The 15,277-nt window shown below is 40.2% G+C and overlaps 1 protein-coding gene across 3 annotated transcripts in view; it reads left to right on the top strand.

The window, feature by feature from the left end:
- The window catches only part of PLA2R1 (phospholipase A2 receptor 1), a 138,918-nt gene that overhangs the window by 37,768 nt on the left and 85,873 nt on the right, over positions 1-15,277 (top strand). For all 3 annotated transcript variants that reach the window (XM_055397383.2, XM_088829692.1, XM_088829691.1), the window contains exons 5-8: positions 2,571-2,684; positions 6,299-6,442; positions 11,012-11,206; positions 12,337-12,494. In XM_055397383.2, coding sequence (XP_055253358.2) covers positions 2,571-2,684; positions 6,299-6,442; positions 11,012-11,206; positions 12,337-12,494 — 611 coding nt within the window. The remainder of the gene's footprint in view (positions 1-2,570; positions 2,685-6,298; positions 6,443-11,011; positions 11,207-12,336; positions 12,495-15,277) is intronic.

Here is a 15,277-nt window from a genome sequence, read left to right as displayed (position 1 = left end):
GGAAAACACCCATTTCCAATATCAATATTAGCCTTTAATGGTGTTCACAGAAAACTTTGTGCACTATTTATGAATTATAATTATTATCTTTTAATTGCTGGAATATCTAATAAGAGGGTTTGGACTTCCTCATCAAACTTGAATAAAGATGAAATAAATAAGATGTGTCAGAGACTTTGATTTAAATACCACAATTTTATGATTAGATTTTGGAGATTGTTTGGGAAAACAGAAGTCTTTTCATAAAGATGGAAGCTTGTTTTGACTAAAGTATTTTTTAATGATGAGAATAGTCTACTGTTTCTTGTTAATAGATGATGAACATTAGCCATGTTACAAGGAATTATCCAAGCTGCCACAAATGCCAAGAAATAGCCAAAGAAATTTAAATTTGAATTTATTATTATAGAATTGTGAATCCATTTACTTGTGAAGTTAAACAGACTATTTTTGTACTTTTAAACACAGCTTTTAAATTACACAATGATTTTCTATGTATTGTTAAACAGAGAGGTTATTCAAAATAACTCTAAGATAAGACTAATTAATACTTACATATTTTAAGTAGGTTACTTGAAAGCATCACTTGGCACTTGCCCCAGTATGAAATGTGGAAATTTCTCCATCTTATCAATCCATCTTCCATTTTCCCTCCTGTTATGATGACACCAGAAAAATGATTTAATCAAATGGTGGTCTTCCCAGGTGGCTCAGTAGTAAAGAACCCATCTGCAAAGCAGGAGACTCAGGTTTAAATCCCTGAGTTGGGAAGATCCCTTGGAGAAGGAAATGGCAACCCACTCCAGTAATTTTGCCTGGGAAATCCCATGAACAGAGGAGCCTGGAGGGCTATTGTCCATGGGCTAGCAAAGAGTCAGACATGACTTAGCAACTCAACAACAACAACACAAAAGCTATTGGAAGGACCAACCAAATAGACATCAAGAAGAGACTCATGTTTATGCCACAGAATCTTGGAAGGGCAGGGCCCATGAATGTTATGCTGTGATTTAGGGGATATCCAAATTATAAAACACCTTTTTCTCTTTCCTTAAAGGTTTAGGTTCTAGTTTGCCACTGTTGTATTGAGATGCCCTATCACAGAAGGCTCTGCATCCTTGTGATGTGAATGCACTAATCTTTGCAACCTGGGTGACCATGCAATTGATCATCCCAACTGAGACCCTTTCAAGAGTAAAAGGGGCTGACATTAATACTTATTCTGGAACTACCAGCATAGGCCATGAATTTTCTAGGCAAACTGGGACAGACAGTCACCCTATTTATAACTCTTATCTGTCAGGGTCTCAGTCTCAGGCAGGACCCCTGCATCTGGCTCAGAAGAAATTGAGTTCTGAAGCAGATAATCATAAGGGATCAATGCCCCCCTTTATAGATGAAAAGATTAAATGGCAACATTTAAAAATGTTGCAAAATTAGCTACTTTCACTAAAGCCTCTGACACTAGTTTTTTTACCCCAAATTTTATAGCACAAGTAGCACGTGTTTATTCTAGAATAATTTTTAAAGTTCACGTACACAGGAAGAAAACAATCGAAGAAAATTTTCCTCTAATTCTATAATTTTGATAACCATATTTTTCTACACAAGCATGTCAATACACATGTTTCTATGTAGCATTTATAACAAAAATGGCATTGAATTAAAAAGGAGGAGCTGTGGCTTAGTAGTTAGGAGCAGAGGCCACAGGGTCGGCCTGCCAAGGAGACATTCTCCCACCTCCAGCTAAAGAAGCGTTTACACAGCTCATGGCCCTACCTGCTGCTGATTGCTCTGGATACCTTGGTCCCTGGGATGATGCTCTCCTCTTGGCCAGACAGCTCCCACTCCTTAACTGGGGAGCCATCTCCCTGCTTGCTTCAGCATACCTTAAATTTGAAGACTTGCCTCCCAACACTAATAATACTTAATCTTCTTTCCTCTCCCTTGCCAGATTCCTAAAAAACAAAAAAGTTCCCCTGAATTGTTCAGTTTTTTAACTGAGAAAAATTTCAAGAGTGGAAAAATTATGAAAAGTGGAAAAATTATGTCTGTATGCACACATACCCACTATACAGATTTAATAGCATTTCTTCCTATTCCTCTTGTTCCGGGCCTGAGTTGGCCTTAGCATACTAGAGTCCTGAGTCTCCAGACTGAGGCCACCAGACACCATGGCAAAAGAAGGAAGACAGAGGGGCACTTTCTAGGACTGGCCCTGGGCACTTTCTGCTTCACGATCTAGAACCCTCAAGTGCCTGAGTTCGCACGAGTCGGATGGTCTCAAATCTGTAGCCATAAACTTGATAGATTGATGAATGCTGAGAGGCCGTATTCCTGGGTGCCTAGATTAAGCACTTCACAGCTGCTTCAGTGAGGCTTTAGGAAACTGCCGTGTTTCTTAGGCTGGCTTTTTCACTCCGAACCACCAGGGTGGGGTTTAGTAGCACTCAAACCCCTTTCTAACACTGATGGAGTTAATTTATGAATCCATGCTCCAGGAATAGGAAAACATGAAATAAGTGTAATCTTAATTTTGTTTTTGAAATTCCATATTTCTCTTATTTCAGAGCACTTGGACAGTGAAGCAGTGGAAGTATGGATGGGTCTGAATCAGCTGGATGAAGATGCTGGTTGGCAGTGGTCTGATAGAACTCCGCTCAACTATCTGAACTGGAATCCAGGTATGTGAAGTGTTTTGCATACTTTTGACTGGGGACTCATCCCACAGCCTAAATAGCAATATTTCCCATGTGCATATACAACATGGTTCTGTGAAAGTGGCTTCAGTTCAGTGCAGTCGCTCAGTCGTGTCCAACTCTTTGTGACCCCATGAATCACAGCACGCCAGGCCTCCCTGTCCATCACCAACACCCGGAGTTCACTCAAACTCATGTCCATCAAGTTGGTGATGCCATCCAGCCATCTCTTTCTCTGTCGTCCCCTTCTCCTCCTGCCCCCAATCCTTCCCAGCATCAGAGTCTTTTCCAGTGAGTCAACTCGTTGCATGAGGTGGCCAAAGTATTGGAGCTTGAGCTTTAGCATCAGTCCTTCCAATGAACACCCAGGATTGATCTCCTTTAGAATGGACTGTTTGGATCTCCTTGCAGTCCAAGGGACTCTCAAGAGTCTTCTCCAGCACCACAGTTCAAAAGCATCAATTCTTCGGCACTCAGCTTTCTTCACAGTCCAACTCTCACATCCATACATGACCACGGGAAAAACCATAGCCTTGACTAGACGGACCTTGGTTGGCAAAGTAATGTCTCTGCTTTTTAATATGCTATCTAGGTTGGTCATAACTTTCCTTCCAAGGAGTAAGCGTCTTTTCATTTCATGGCTGCAGTCAGCATCCGCAGTGATTTTGGAGCCCAAAAAAATAAAGTCTGACACTATTTCCACTGTTTCCTCATCTATTTCCCATGAAGTGATGGGACCAGATGCCATGATCTTTGTTTTCTGGATGTTGAGCTTCAAGCCAACCTTTTCACTCTCCTCTTTCACTTTCATCAAGAGGCTTTTGAGTTCCTCTTCACTTTCTGCCATAAGGGTGGTGTCATCTGCATATCTGAGGTTATTGACATTTCTCCCAGCAATCTTGATTCCAGCTTGTGCTTCTTCCAGCCCAGCGTTCCTCATGATGTACTCTGCTTATAAGTTAAATAAGCAGGGTGACAATGTACAGCCTTGACATACTCCTTTTCCTATTTGGAACCAGTCTGTTGTTCCATGTCCAGTTCGAACCGTTGCTTCCTGACCTGCATACAGGTTTCTCAAGAGGCAGGTCAGGTGGTCTGGGATTCCCATCTCTTTCAGAATGTTCCACAGTTTGTTGTGATCGACACAGTCAAAGGCTTTGGCATAGTCAATGAAGCAGAAATAGATGTTTTTCTGGAACTCTCTTGCTTTCTGCATGATCCAGCGGATGTTGGCAATTTGATCTCTGGTGCCTCAGCCTTTTCTAAAACCTGCTTGAACATCTGGAAGTTCACGGTTCACATATTGCTGAAGCCTGGCTTGGAAAATTTTGAGCATGACTTTACTAGCGTGTGAGATGAGTGCAATTGAGCGGTATGTTGAACATTCTTTGGCATTGCCTTTCTTTGGGATTGGAATGAAGACTGACCTTTTCCAGTCCTGTGGCCACTGCTGAGTTTTCCAAATTTGCTGGCATATTGAGTGCAGCACTTTCACAGCATCATCTTTCAGGTTTGAAATAGCTCAACTGGAATTCCATCACCTCCACTAGCTTTGTTCGTACTGATGGTATCTCAGGCCCACTTACTTCACATTCCAAGATGTCTGGCTCTAGCTCAGTGATCACACCATCGTGATTATCTTGGTCATGAAGATCTTTTTTGTACAATTCTTCTGTGTATTCTTACAACCTCTTCTTAATATCTTCTGCTTCTGTTAGGTCTATACCATTTCTGTCCTTTATCGAGCCCATCTTTGCATGAAATGTTCCCTTAGTATCTCTAATTTTCTTGAAGAGATCTCTTGTTTTTCCTATTCTATTGTTTTCCTCTATTTCTTTGCATTGATCACTGAGGAAGGCTTTCTTATCTCTCCTTGCTATTCTTTGGAACTCTGCATTCAGATGCTTATATCTTTCCTTTTCTCCTTTGCTTTTCGCTTCTCTTCTTTTCACAGCTATTTGTAAGGCCTCCTCAGACAGCCATTTTGCTTTTTTGCATTTCTTTTCCATGGGGATGGTCTTGGTCCCTGTCTCCTGTACAATGTCACGAACCTCCGTCCATAGTTCATCAGGCATTCTATCAGATCTAGTCCCTTAAATCTATTTTTCACTTTCACTGTATAATCATAAGGGATTTGATTTAGGTCATATCTGAATGGTCTAGTGGTTTTCCCTACTTTCTTCAATTTAAGTCTGAATTTTCCAATAAGGAATTCATGATCTGAGCCACAGTCAGCTCCTGGTCTTGTTTTTACTAACTGTATAGAGCTTCTCCATCTTTGGCTGCAAAGAATATAATCAATCTGATTTCGGTGTTGACCATCTGGTGATGTCCATGTGTAGAGTCTTCTCTTGTGTTGCTGGAAGAGGGTGTTTGCTATGACTAGTGCTTTCTCTTGGCAAAACTCTATTAGCCTTTGCCCTGCTTCATTCTGTACTCCAAGGCCAAATTTGCCTGTTACTCCAGGTGTTTTTTGACTTCCTACTTTTGCATTCCAGTCCCCTATAATGAAAAGGACATCTTTTTTTGGGTGTTAGTTCTAAAAGGTCTTGTAGGTCTTCATAGAACCGTTCAACTTCGGCTTCTTCAGCATTACTGGTTGGAGCATAGGCTTGGATTACTGTAATATTGAATGGTTTACCTTGGAAACGAACAGAAATCATTCTGTCGTTTTTAACACTGCATCCAAGTACTGCTTTCGGACTCTTTTGTTGACCATGATGGCTACTCCATTTCTTCTAAGGGATTCCTGCCCACAGTAGTAGATATAATGGTCATCTGAGTTAGATTCACCCATTCCAGTCCATTTTAATTCACTGATTCCTAGAATGTCTATGTTCACTCTTGCCATCTCCTGTTTGACCACTTCCAATTTGCCTTGATTCATGGACCTAACATTCCAGGTTCCTATGCAATATTGCTCTTTACAGCATCGTGACTGTAAAGAAAGTGGCTTATAAGTGCTTTTTAAAGCCTGATTGAATTTCTATAAGGCATGCTTTTCTGAACAAGAAATGGAGGCCAAGAAGGTAAGCCATTTAGTCAAGGTTTCAGAAGGATTTGGGTCAAAGCCAAGATTCTAGTCAACTGTTTTAAAAATAGCAACAGATTGAAAAATCTCTCTCTACCGTAAAACAAAAAAATCAGCTGTTTCTATCTTTGGGAAATCACTTCATTGTCATGACCGGACTTCAACTGCAAACTCATAAATATACTATCTTACAATACTTTGGCCACCTCATGCAAAGAGTTGACTCACTGGAAAAGACTCTAATGCTGGGAGGGATTGGGGGCAGGAGGAGAAGGGAACAACAGAGAATGAGATGGCTAGATGGCATCACTGACTCGATGGCATCACTGACTCGATGTATATGAGTTTGAGTGAACTCCGGGAGTTGGTGATGGACAGGGAGGCCTGGTGTGCTGTGATTCATGGGGTCGCAAAGCGTCGGACACGACTGAGTGACTGAACTGAACTGAACAGAATTTACTGCATATGCCAAAGAGAAAGGTTGTCTCCTTGATGCTAAAACTACATTTCAGTATATATTATACTGCTTTTGCTTCTAACAGTAAGTACACAAATATTGTGTTTTCAGAAATAAATTTTGAGCCATTTGTTGAATATCACTGTGGAACATTTAATGCATTTATGCCAAAGGCCTGGAAAAGTCGGGATTGTGAGTCTACCTTGCCCTACGTGTGTAAAAAATATCTAAATCCCACTGATCATGGAGTAGTTGGTGAGTGGTTCTACGTTGTTTTTATGAGTTGTTTGCTTGTCCTCTCAATATATTCAAATTTCTCTTTTTTTTACTAATACTTTATAATTTAAACTTAGCTAAAACTAGTGTCTATACAAATAAAAATGTGAAATGAGGTAAGATCTGTTATTCCCAAGGCACCATGAATTTAACAAATGCATTTAGGTTTTTACTAAAAACTAAAGCAAAATAACCTAAGTATAGAAAACATCTTCTCCCTCTCTTTTTAAAAACTTGGCGTTCTTACTCATTCTGCTTAGAAAAACAAGATATGCTTCCTTTTCTATTCTAGTTGAGTATTATTTATGATTACCCTAGAAATTAAACATATAAATTAGAAAAGTTATATAAAATTCTTTACTTCATTTATCTCCTATCTTACTCTGTATCTCTTATTAGTAATATTTTCCCCTCAAAATAACAAACAAAACTTTTAGGTGTACCTAAGACTTAAATCGGAGAAGGCAATGGCAAGCCACTCCAGTATTCTTGCCTAGAAAATGCATGGACAGAGGAGCCTGGTGGGCTGCAGTCCATGGGGTCGCTACTAGTCAGACACGACTGAGTGACTTCACTTTCACTTTTCACTTTCACACATTGGAGAAGGAAATGGCAACCCGCTCCAGTGTTCTTGCCTGGAGAATCCCAGGGACGGGGGAGCCTGGTCAGCTGCTGTCTATGGGGTCGCACAGAGTTGGACACGACTGAAGCGACTTAGCAGCAGCAGCAGCAGCAGCAAGACTTAAATACCACATAATTACAATCTAGTACCTGAAGCCCAGTTACTTCCATTCTTAAGATCTATTACTTTTTTTTAATTTTATGGAATTAATGTCTTAACTCAGTAAGTAGAGATAAAAATATAACCATTTTTTAAAGAATCATTACCAGCATAATTAGAAACAATTCCTTAAAAAAATTTTTTTTTGTCTTTAGAAACAACAGTTCTTTTTCAGATTCTTTTCCATTTTAGGTCATGACAAAATACTGAATATAGTTCCCTATTTTATACAGCAGGTCGTTGCTCTTTATCTATTTTATACATAGTAGTGTGTATTTGTTAATACCAAATTTCTAATTTATCCCCTCTTTCCCCTTTAGTAATCATAAGTTTGTTTACAGTGTCTGTGAGTCTATTGTCAATAAGTTCATTTGTACCATTTTTTTAGGTTCCACATATAAGTGATATCACATGATATTTGTCTTTGCCTGACTTACCTCATTTAGTATGATAATCTCTAGTTCCATCCATGTTGCCACAAATGGCATTATTTCATTCATTTTTATGGCTGAGTAGTATTCCATTATATATATATATTTATTTTCTGTGATCATATATATATATGTACATACCACATCTTCTTTATCCACTCATCTGTTGATGGACATTTAGGTTTCTTCCATGTCCTGGCTATTGTAAATAGAGCTGCTGTGAACATTGGGATGCATGTATCTTTCTTAATTAGAGCTTTTGTCTTTTTTGTACATATGTCCAGGAGTGGGATTATTGGATCAAGTGGTAGTTCTATTTTTAGTTTTGTAAGGAACCTCCACAATGTTCTCCATAGTGGCTGCACCATTTACATTCCCACCAACAGTGTATAAGTGTTCCCTCTTCTCTACACCTCCTTACAATTAAGCTTTAACTTTTATTTTCCTTTAAGTAGCTACATCTAAAGATATTATGGAATATAGGGGTGCGTAGAAGAAGCACTTCATCATTTTTTTCTCTAGAGATTTTTTTCATTATGTCAAAAATGTGCTGACATTGCTATGGCTATTATCATCCTGTCCCTCTCTCATTTCTGTTCATTTTCTTGCCTCAATTTCTTCTGCCCTGATTTTTTTTTCCTTATGCCCTCCTGCACATCCTCCTGCTATCCTTCTTTTCTTCTATTTTATTTGCTGTCCTGATCTATTAATTGAGGTCAGAAGACCAGAAATAATGGCAGTTAAGCTAAGTTTGTTTGGATTATTTGGTGCTGCTTCAGGTCCAACAAATACTCTTGATGATCTCATCCAGTATCTTCAGACTGTGTAGCCAAGGTCCACAGGTTCCTTACTTGTCTCCACCTTTGCATCAGTCAGAGAAGTTCCCATATTATCTTTTGATCTTACTTTTAGAGTGAAATTTAGGTTCATTTTTTTAAAGGGGTTCTGTGATTATGGTTTTAGGTTGATGTTATTGATCTACCTAAATGTTCTAACATTCTTCCACTGTGATTCTAGTCTCTGTTAGAGACCTAGAAGCAATTTTGAAACAATGTCTTGTTTCCTAAATTAGCAGTGAAATTATTTCTACCTTAGTGCTGAAGGGAGGCACCCAGTTGTAGGTAATGTGAAGTGAAAGTCATTCAGTCACGTCTGACTCTTTACAACCCCATGGACTGTACAGTCCATGGAATTCTCCAGGCCAGACTACTGGAGTGTGTAGCTTTTCTTTTCTCCAGGGTGTCTTCCCAACCCAGGGATCTAATCCAGGTTTCCGGAACTGTGGGCAGATTCTTTACCCGCTGAGCCACAAAGCAAGCAGTTGTAGGTAATAAAATAAAGTAAAAAAGCTGTCATAAGCTTGGGGGCAAGCTCCTGGTACAAGACAGTCAAAATGCGCACATACACAGCTGCCTTCCCTGCCAGTATCAAAGCATCATGGCATTGTTCTCCTATAAGTCGAACCCAGAGTCCATCTGAGCCCAGAGAGACCCCAGAGGCACTCAGACTGCCCTCAAAATGAAAGCTATTATCTCTGCTCTAGAGAATGTGGCCAGAGAATTTTGAATTCTTTTCAGCTGAGAATAAATATCTATCCCCGCACCTAATGCTGTATTAAAATCCTTTAAAAACCATTTAAGTTGTGTTTCATAATACTCCTCTTTCAGTGTAAAAAGACTTAAATGGCAGCTCCAACTGCTAATTTTTATATATTTTTAAATTTAGTTAATTTATTTTTTTATTGAAGGATAATAGCTTTACAGAATTTTGTTGATTTCTGTCAAACCTCAGCATGAATCAGCCATGGGTATACATACATCCCCACCCTTTTGAACCTCCCTCCCATCTCCCTCCCTATCCCACCCCTCTAGGTTGATACAGAGTCCCTGTTTGAGTTTCCTGAGCCACACAGCAAATTCTCCTTGGCTATCTATTTTACATATGGTAATGTAAGTTTCCATGTTACTCTCTCTATACATCTCACCCTCCCCTCCCCTCTCCCCATGTCCATAAGTCTATTCTCTATGTCTGTTTCTCCATTGTTGCCCTGTAAATAAATTCTTCAGAACCATTTTTCTAGATTCCATATATATGTGTTCAGTCAGTTCAGTTCAGTTCAGTCGCTTAGTCGTGTCCGACTCTCCGCGACCCCATGAATCACAGCACGCCAGGCTTCCCTGTCCATCACCAACTCTGGGAGTTCACTCAAACTCATGTCCACAGAGTCGGTGATGCCATCCAGCCATCTCATTCTCTGTCGTCCCCGTCTCCTCCCGCCCCCAATCCTTCCCAGCATCAGAGTCTTTTCCAGTGAGTCAACTCGTCGCATGAGGTGGCCAAAGTATTGCAGTTTCAGCTTTAGCATCAGTCCCTCCAATGAACACCCAGGATTGATCTCCTCTAGAATGGACTGGTTGGATCTCCTTGCAGTCCAAGGGACTCTCAAGAGTCTTCTCCAACACCACAGTTCAAAAGCATCAATTCTTCGGCAATCAGCTTTCTTCACAGTCCAACTCTCACATCCATACATGACCATGGGAAAAACCATAGCCTTGACTAGACGGACCTTGGTTGGCAAAGTAATGTCTCTGCTTTTTAATATACTATCAAGGTTGGTCATAACTTTCCTTCCAAGGAATAAGCATCTTTTAATTTCATGGCTGCAATCAGCATCCGCAATGACTTTGGAGCCCCAAAAAATAAAGTCTGACACTGTTTACACTGTTTCCCCATCTATTTCCCATGAAGTGATGGGACCAGATGCCATGATCTTTGTTTTCTGATTATTGAGCTTCAAGCCAACCTTTTCACTCTCCTCTTTCACTTTCATCAAGAGGCTTTTGAGTTCCTCTTCACTTTCTGCCATAAGGGTGGTGTCATCTGCATATCTGAGGTTACTGATATTTCTCCCAGCAATCTTGATTCCAGCTTGTGCTTCTTCCAGCCCAGCGTTCCTCATGATGTACTCTGCATATAAGTTAAATAAGCAAGGTGACAATAGAATACGATATTTATCATACATCCTAAGTGAGAGTCAGGAAATTCTGACTCTCGCTTAGGTTGTGTGATCTTACCAAGTCTCCTTAACCTCTTTGTGCCTTAGCTCATCTGGAAAATAAAGCACTGAGATCCATTAGACCCTAGATCTAGATCACAGTTGGGATCCCTCTCAAGTCTGAAGACCTAGAATGATATGGTTTATATGTTATTGTATCATATGCTTCTGTTTTTCAAGGTTAAAAAATAATCACATATTGATGGTGATTTATATTGTCGGTAATAAGTAATGTTAAAAAAATTGTGGAAAGTGACATTGTTTTTTCTTGGTCCAAAAAGAAAATGATGCTTGGAAATATTATGCTACCCACTGTGAGCCTGGCTGGAATCCCCACAATCGTAATTGCTATAAACTTCAGAAAGAAAAAAAGACCTGGAATGAGGCTTTGCAGTCTTGCCAGTCCAACAGCAGTGTATTAATAGACATAACTTCGTTAGCAGAAGTGGAGTTTCTTGTAACCCTCCTTGGAGATGGTGAGTGCCAAGTGTCTTTGGTTTAAGAGGTATATACATAGTAAGTCTCTTTATTAGTAAAGTTGACAAGAAATTAAACTATTTTAAAGTGATTCTTTATGGCACATACATCTGAAATTTCCAAATAATATCCAGGCATGCAAATTCATTGAATTTTTAAAAAATACATATTAATAAACTTTGTTATATCTCACATATGCCAGGTAAATTTGATGATAGGGGATTTGGGCTTTTCTTTAAAGAGGAAAGGTAATTTCCTGAAACTTCTAATTTAAAACACTTGAACCTGTAACTTAGTATACTGGGCACTAGACAGCAGTAATGTGCTGTGGTCATGTAATCCAAGCAATAAAGGAAGTTACTAACAAAATCATTGAAATCATTGACTTCGAGTGAGTTTTTTTTAGTGGAAAGAACCTCAGCGTCTACTTTGATGGCCCTTTTAATGTTAGGCTTTAGTTTGGAGTGGAAACCAAACTCCTTCTGTATTGTTCCTCACTCTTTGCACTGGGATTGAAAGAATCCTGTGGCTGCCTCCTTCTCAACAAGTCACTGGACACTCTCCCAGCCACCAGTGGTCTTTTCAACCCACCCAGACTGGCAAGCTTTATTTTATTTACTTTTCCAGACACCCCATTTCTCCCATTCAATGCTTCTAAGAGTTTCTGCTCTTTTTTTTTTTTTTCTTGGTCAAAAGGAAAAAAAAAAAGGTAAAGCTAGACATTATTAAAAGTTTTTTTTCTTTAAGTGCCCTTTCTTAATTCAATCAACCTTCCTATTTTCTCTTTTTAGAGGTAGAAGAAAAAGCAGACTTGTCAAACTTACTTTCCATACTGTAGCACAAACTAACTAGTGTCCCAGGAATCTGACTAGCTTAAGCTTTTTTCCTTGCACTGGCCTTTGCTGTCAGTCTGCCTCACTCATAAACCTGTATTGAGCAGATCTGGATAGATTAAGGGGAGAAAAGTTTAAGCAGGTGTTTTATACCAAAACTTTAAACAGGTTTCATTCCATGAAGAAACAAAGGAGCAATCACATGCAAAGTGGTGTATATTGGTAACAGCCCCTCTGTGTTACTGCCTTTGCAGATACTAGGATTCTTGTAAGTAATTTACGTTAATCTCTTGCAGAAAATGCATCAGAAACATGGATTGGTTTGAGCAGCCATAAAATTCCAGTTTCCTTTGAATGGTCTAATGGCTCCTCGGTCACCTTTACTAACTGGCACACACTTGAGCCCCACATTTTTCCAAATAGAAGCCAGTTGTGTGTCTCAGCAGAGCAATCTGTAAGTTGGTTCGTTGTTCAATGCTCACTTCGCTGAACTTGTGTTGAGAGCCACCTGGGCAGGGGCGTGGGCTGTGACAGAGACCAACACAGACACAGCGCCTCCTCCTCACGGGCTTCCACGCGAGGCAGCAAAACGCAGACACATTGAAAACACATGGGAGTTACAATTGTGATGACAGCTCCGAGGACATAGGTTCAAGATCATGAGAAATTTGGGTTGGGACAGCTTCTTCAGACAGGACAGTCAATGAAAGTTCTCTGACGAGGTGACATTTAATATAGGACCTGAAGAACAAAAAAGTCTCTTGAAGAGCAGGAGAACATTTCAGGCAGGGGACCCCAAAGGCAGGCCAAGGCTTGCCTTGTCTGATAATCAAAACAGAGACCTGGGCAGTACGGCGGTATGAATGGTGAAAGGTGGTAGGAGATGGAGCAGGAAGAATGAGAAAATGTGAGGCTTATAGGCCTGGGATAGGACCCACTAAAGGGCTTCATCAGAGAAGGCGATGGCACCCCACTCCAGTACTCTTGCCTGGAAAATCCCATGGACGGAGGAGCCCGGTGGGCTGCAGTCCATGGGGTCGCTACGAGTCAGACACGACTGAGTGACTTCACTTTCACTTTTCACTTTCATGCATTGGAGAAGGAAATGGCAACTCACTCCAGTGTTCTTGCCTGGAGAATCCCAGGGACAGGGGAGCCTGGTGGGCTGCCGTCTATGGGGTCGCACAGAGTCGGACACGACTGAAGCGACTTAGCAGCAGCAGCAGCAAAGGGCTTCATGGAGATGAAGGCATGATCTGATTTACATTTTAAGAGTAACTGTGGCTGCTCCACAGAGAACTGATTGGTGGTTTAGTCACTAAGTCGTGTCCAACTCTTGTGACCCCGTGGACTATAGCCCGCCAGGTTCCTCTGTCCGTGGGGTTCTCCAGGCAAGAATATTGGAGTGGGTTTCCATTTCCTTCTCCAAGAGATCTTCCTGACCCAGGGATTGAACCCGGGTCTCCTGCAGTTTCTTTACCGACTGAGCTACCAGGGAAGCCCCAGAGAACTGACGGGAGAAAGATAAAATGGAAGAAGAAAGACTGGTTTGGAGGCTCATCCTGTGGTTGAATTAGCGTAGTGAAAGTGGAGACAAGAAGACAGATTCAAGGATCCTCTATAAGATAGGAATTGTTGCTAAAATAGATGCAGAGGTGAGAGAGTGGTAGGTTTTTGGCTTGAGCACCCACTATTTCGGTAGATGGTAGCACCATTGACCATCCGGGTGAACACAAAGGGAACCAGGGAGCCAGGAAATTACTCTGATGGTTTTTACATTCCATTATCTTCTTAACATAAAAGGATTTCAACTCTGTGTGTAACCTCTTTGAAAACTGTGAACTGATGGAAAATCTTGCTCTTTTCCTCAACATGAATGAAATGGTCCCAGTAACCTTAACATCACACTTATCCTTACTCTAGTCTCTCATTTATCTAAAACCTCTGATTATACAGAATTCGTTTAATCTCAAGCTATTTGACGGTGTTTTTCAAAGTATGTTTAGAATAGACTTAATCTCTTTGATCAGATGGCTGCTGAACTCACTGGTGGAGTTTTAGGAGGTAACTGGAATCAGCAATTTATTAAATGTTACTTAAGTAGCTTGACAAAGTGACTATGCCAGCAAAACATGGGAAATGCCTAAGCACTTATTCTTATGACACATTCCATTGTTGTAACTTTCAACGCTGTCACAAATACATGCAGTTACAATGACAGTGCTCAGGCAGTATTTCAGGGTCACACTTGGTGGAGGCAATGACCTCTCTAAATGTTTGTCTTGGGTCTGACTCTCCTGAAAGCCACTATAGTATTTGAGGTTTTATTTATTCGTTTTGATATAACTAAAGGTGACCTTAATTTCCTATTGACATTCTCCTTTTTCATTTGACAGACGTGAGTATTTCACTTAGCATATTCACAGAACAGGAGCCAATTTGGACAGAGAAATTATTCTTAAGAGAGAAAAGATAGATACTAACATCACTGATGTGTCAGGACCATGCTGCTGTAAGTGTGGTATTTTGTGGCCCCCTTTTAGCAACTCAATAGCTGCTAAAATAGTAGATACATAAAAAGTAACATTCATTTCTTTGAAGTTGAGCTCAATATGAATGTAATTATAATTAACTAGTTTCCTAAACATAGTTGATACCTCAATTTGAATCTGAGAGCCTAGGAAACAATTCATTCATCTGTCCATGAAAGTTATTAAGCAAATACAGTGTGCCTGACACCATCTTAGAACTGAATGGTTTGCTGGAGACTCCATGGGAATGAGCTCCAAAGCTGCTCTTATGGGTTAAGGTGTCACCCTCCTACGTGGTATGTTTCTGAGGGTCATGGAAGAGCTGTCTATTCACCTGAATCCTTGCGTGCCTGAGACACTAAAATTTCAACTGTGTGGTTTTAGTCTAAAGGTCTGATTGGTGTTAAAATAAAAAATCTCTTGACAATGAAATTTTAATGTTAGCAGTTATTATATTTCATTATTAATGAAGGATATGAGAACAGCCTTCAGTAGAACTAAGAAAAGACATGCAGGCAGCAGCCTATTATTAAAAGAGGAAATGGAGTCGGGCTTTGGAAAATTTGTGAAGAAGGGTGTCGGGGGTTGAACATGAAGTTCAGCTATGATAATGTTATCTAAAATGATTCATGGTGCCTTCCAGGCCATTTCCCCAGCATCAGGGAAGCCCCAGAGCATTCAGTTTAACACCTAGAAGTGATTGGAG

This window comes from Moschus berezovskii, chromosome 2 (assembly GCF_049115385.1).
Source record: "Moschus berezovskii isolate FMDL1 chromosome 2, NW_MosBer_1.0, whole genome shotgun sequence".
NCBI classification, from domain to species: domain Eukaryota; kingdom Metazoa; phylum Chordata; class Mammalia; order Artiodactyla; family Moschidae; genus Moschus; species Moschus berezovskii.
Note: the sequence above shows the minus strand (reverse complement) of the source record. Positions and strands in the feature narration are given on the sequence as shown.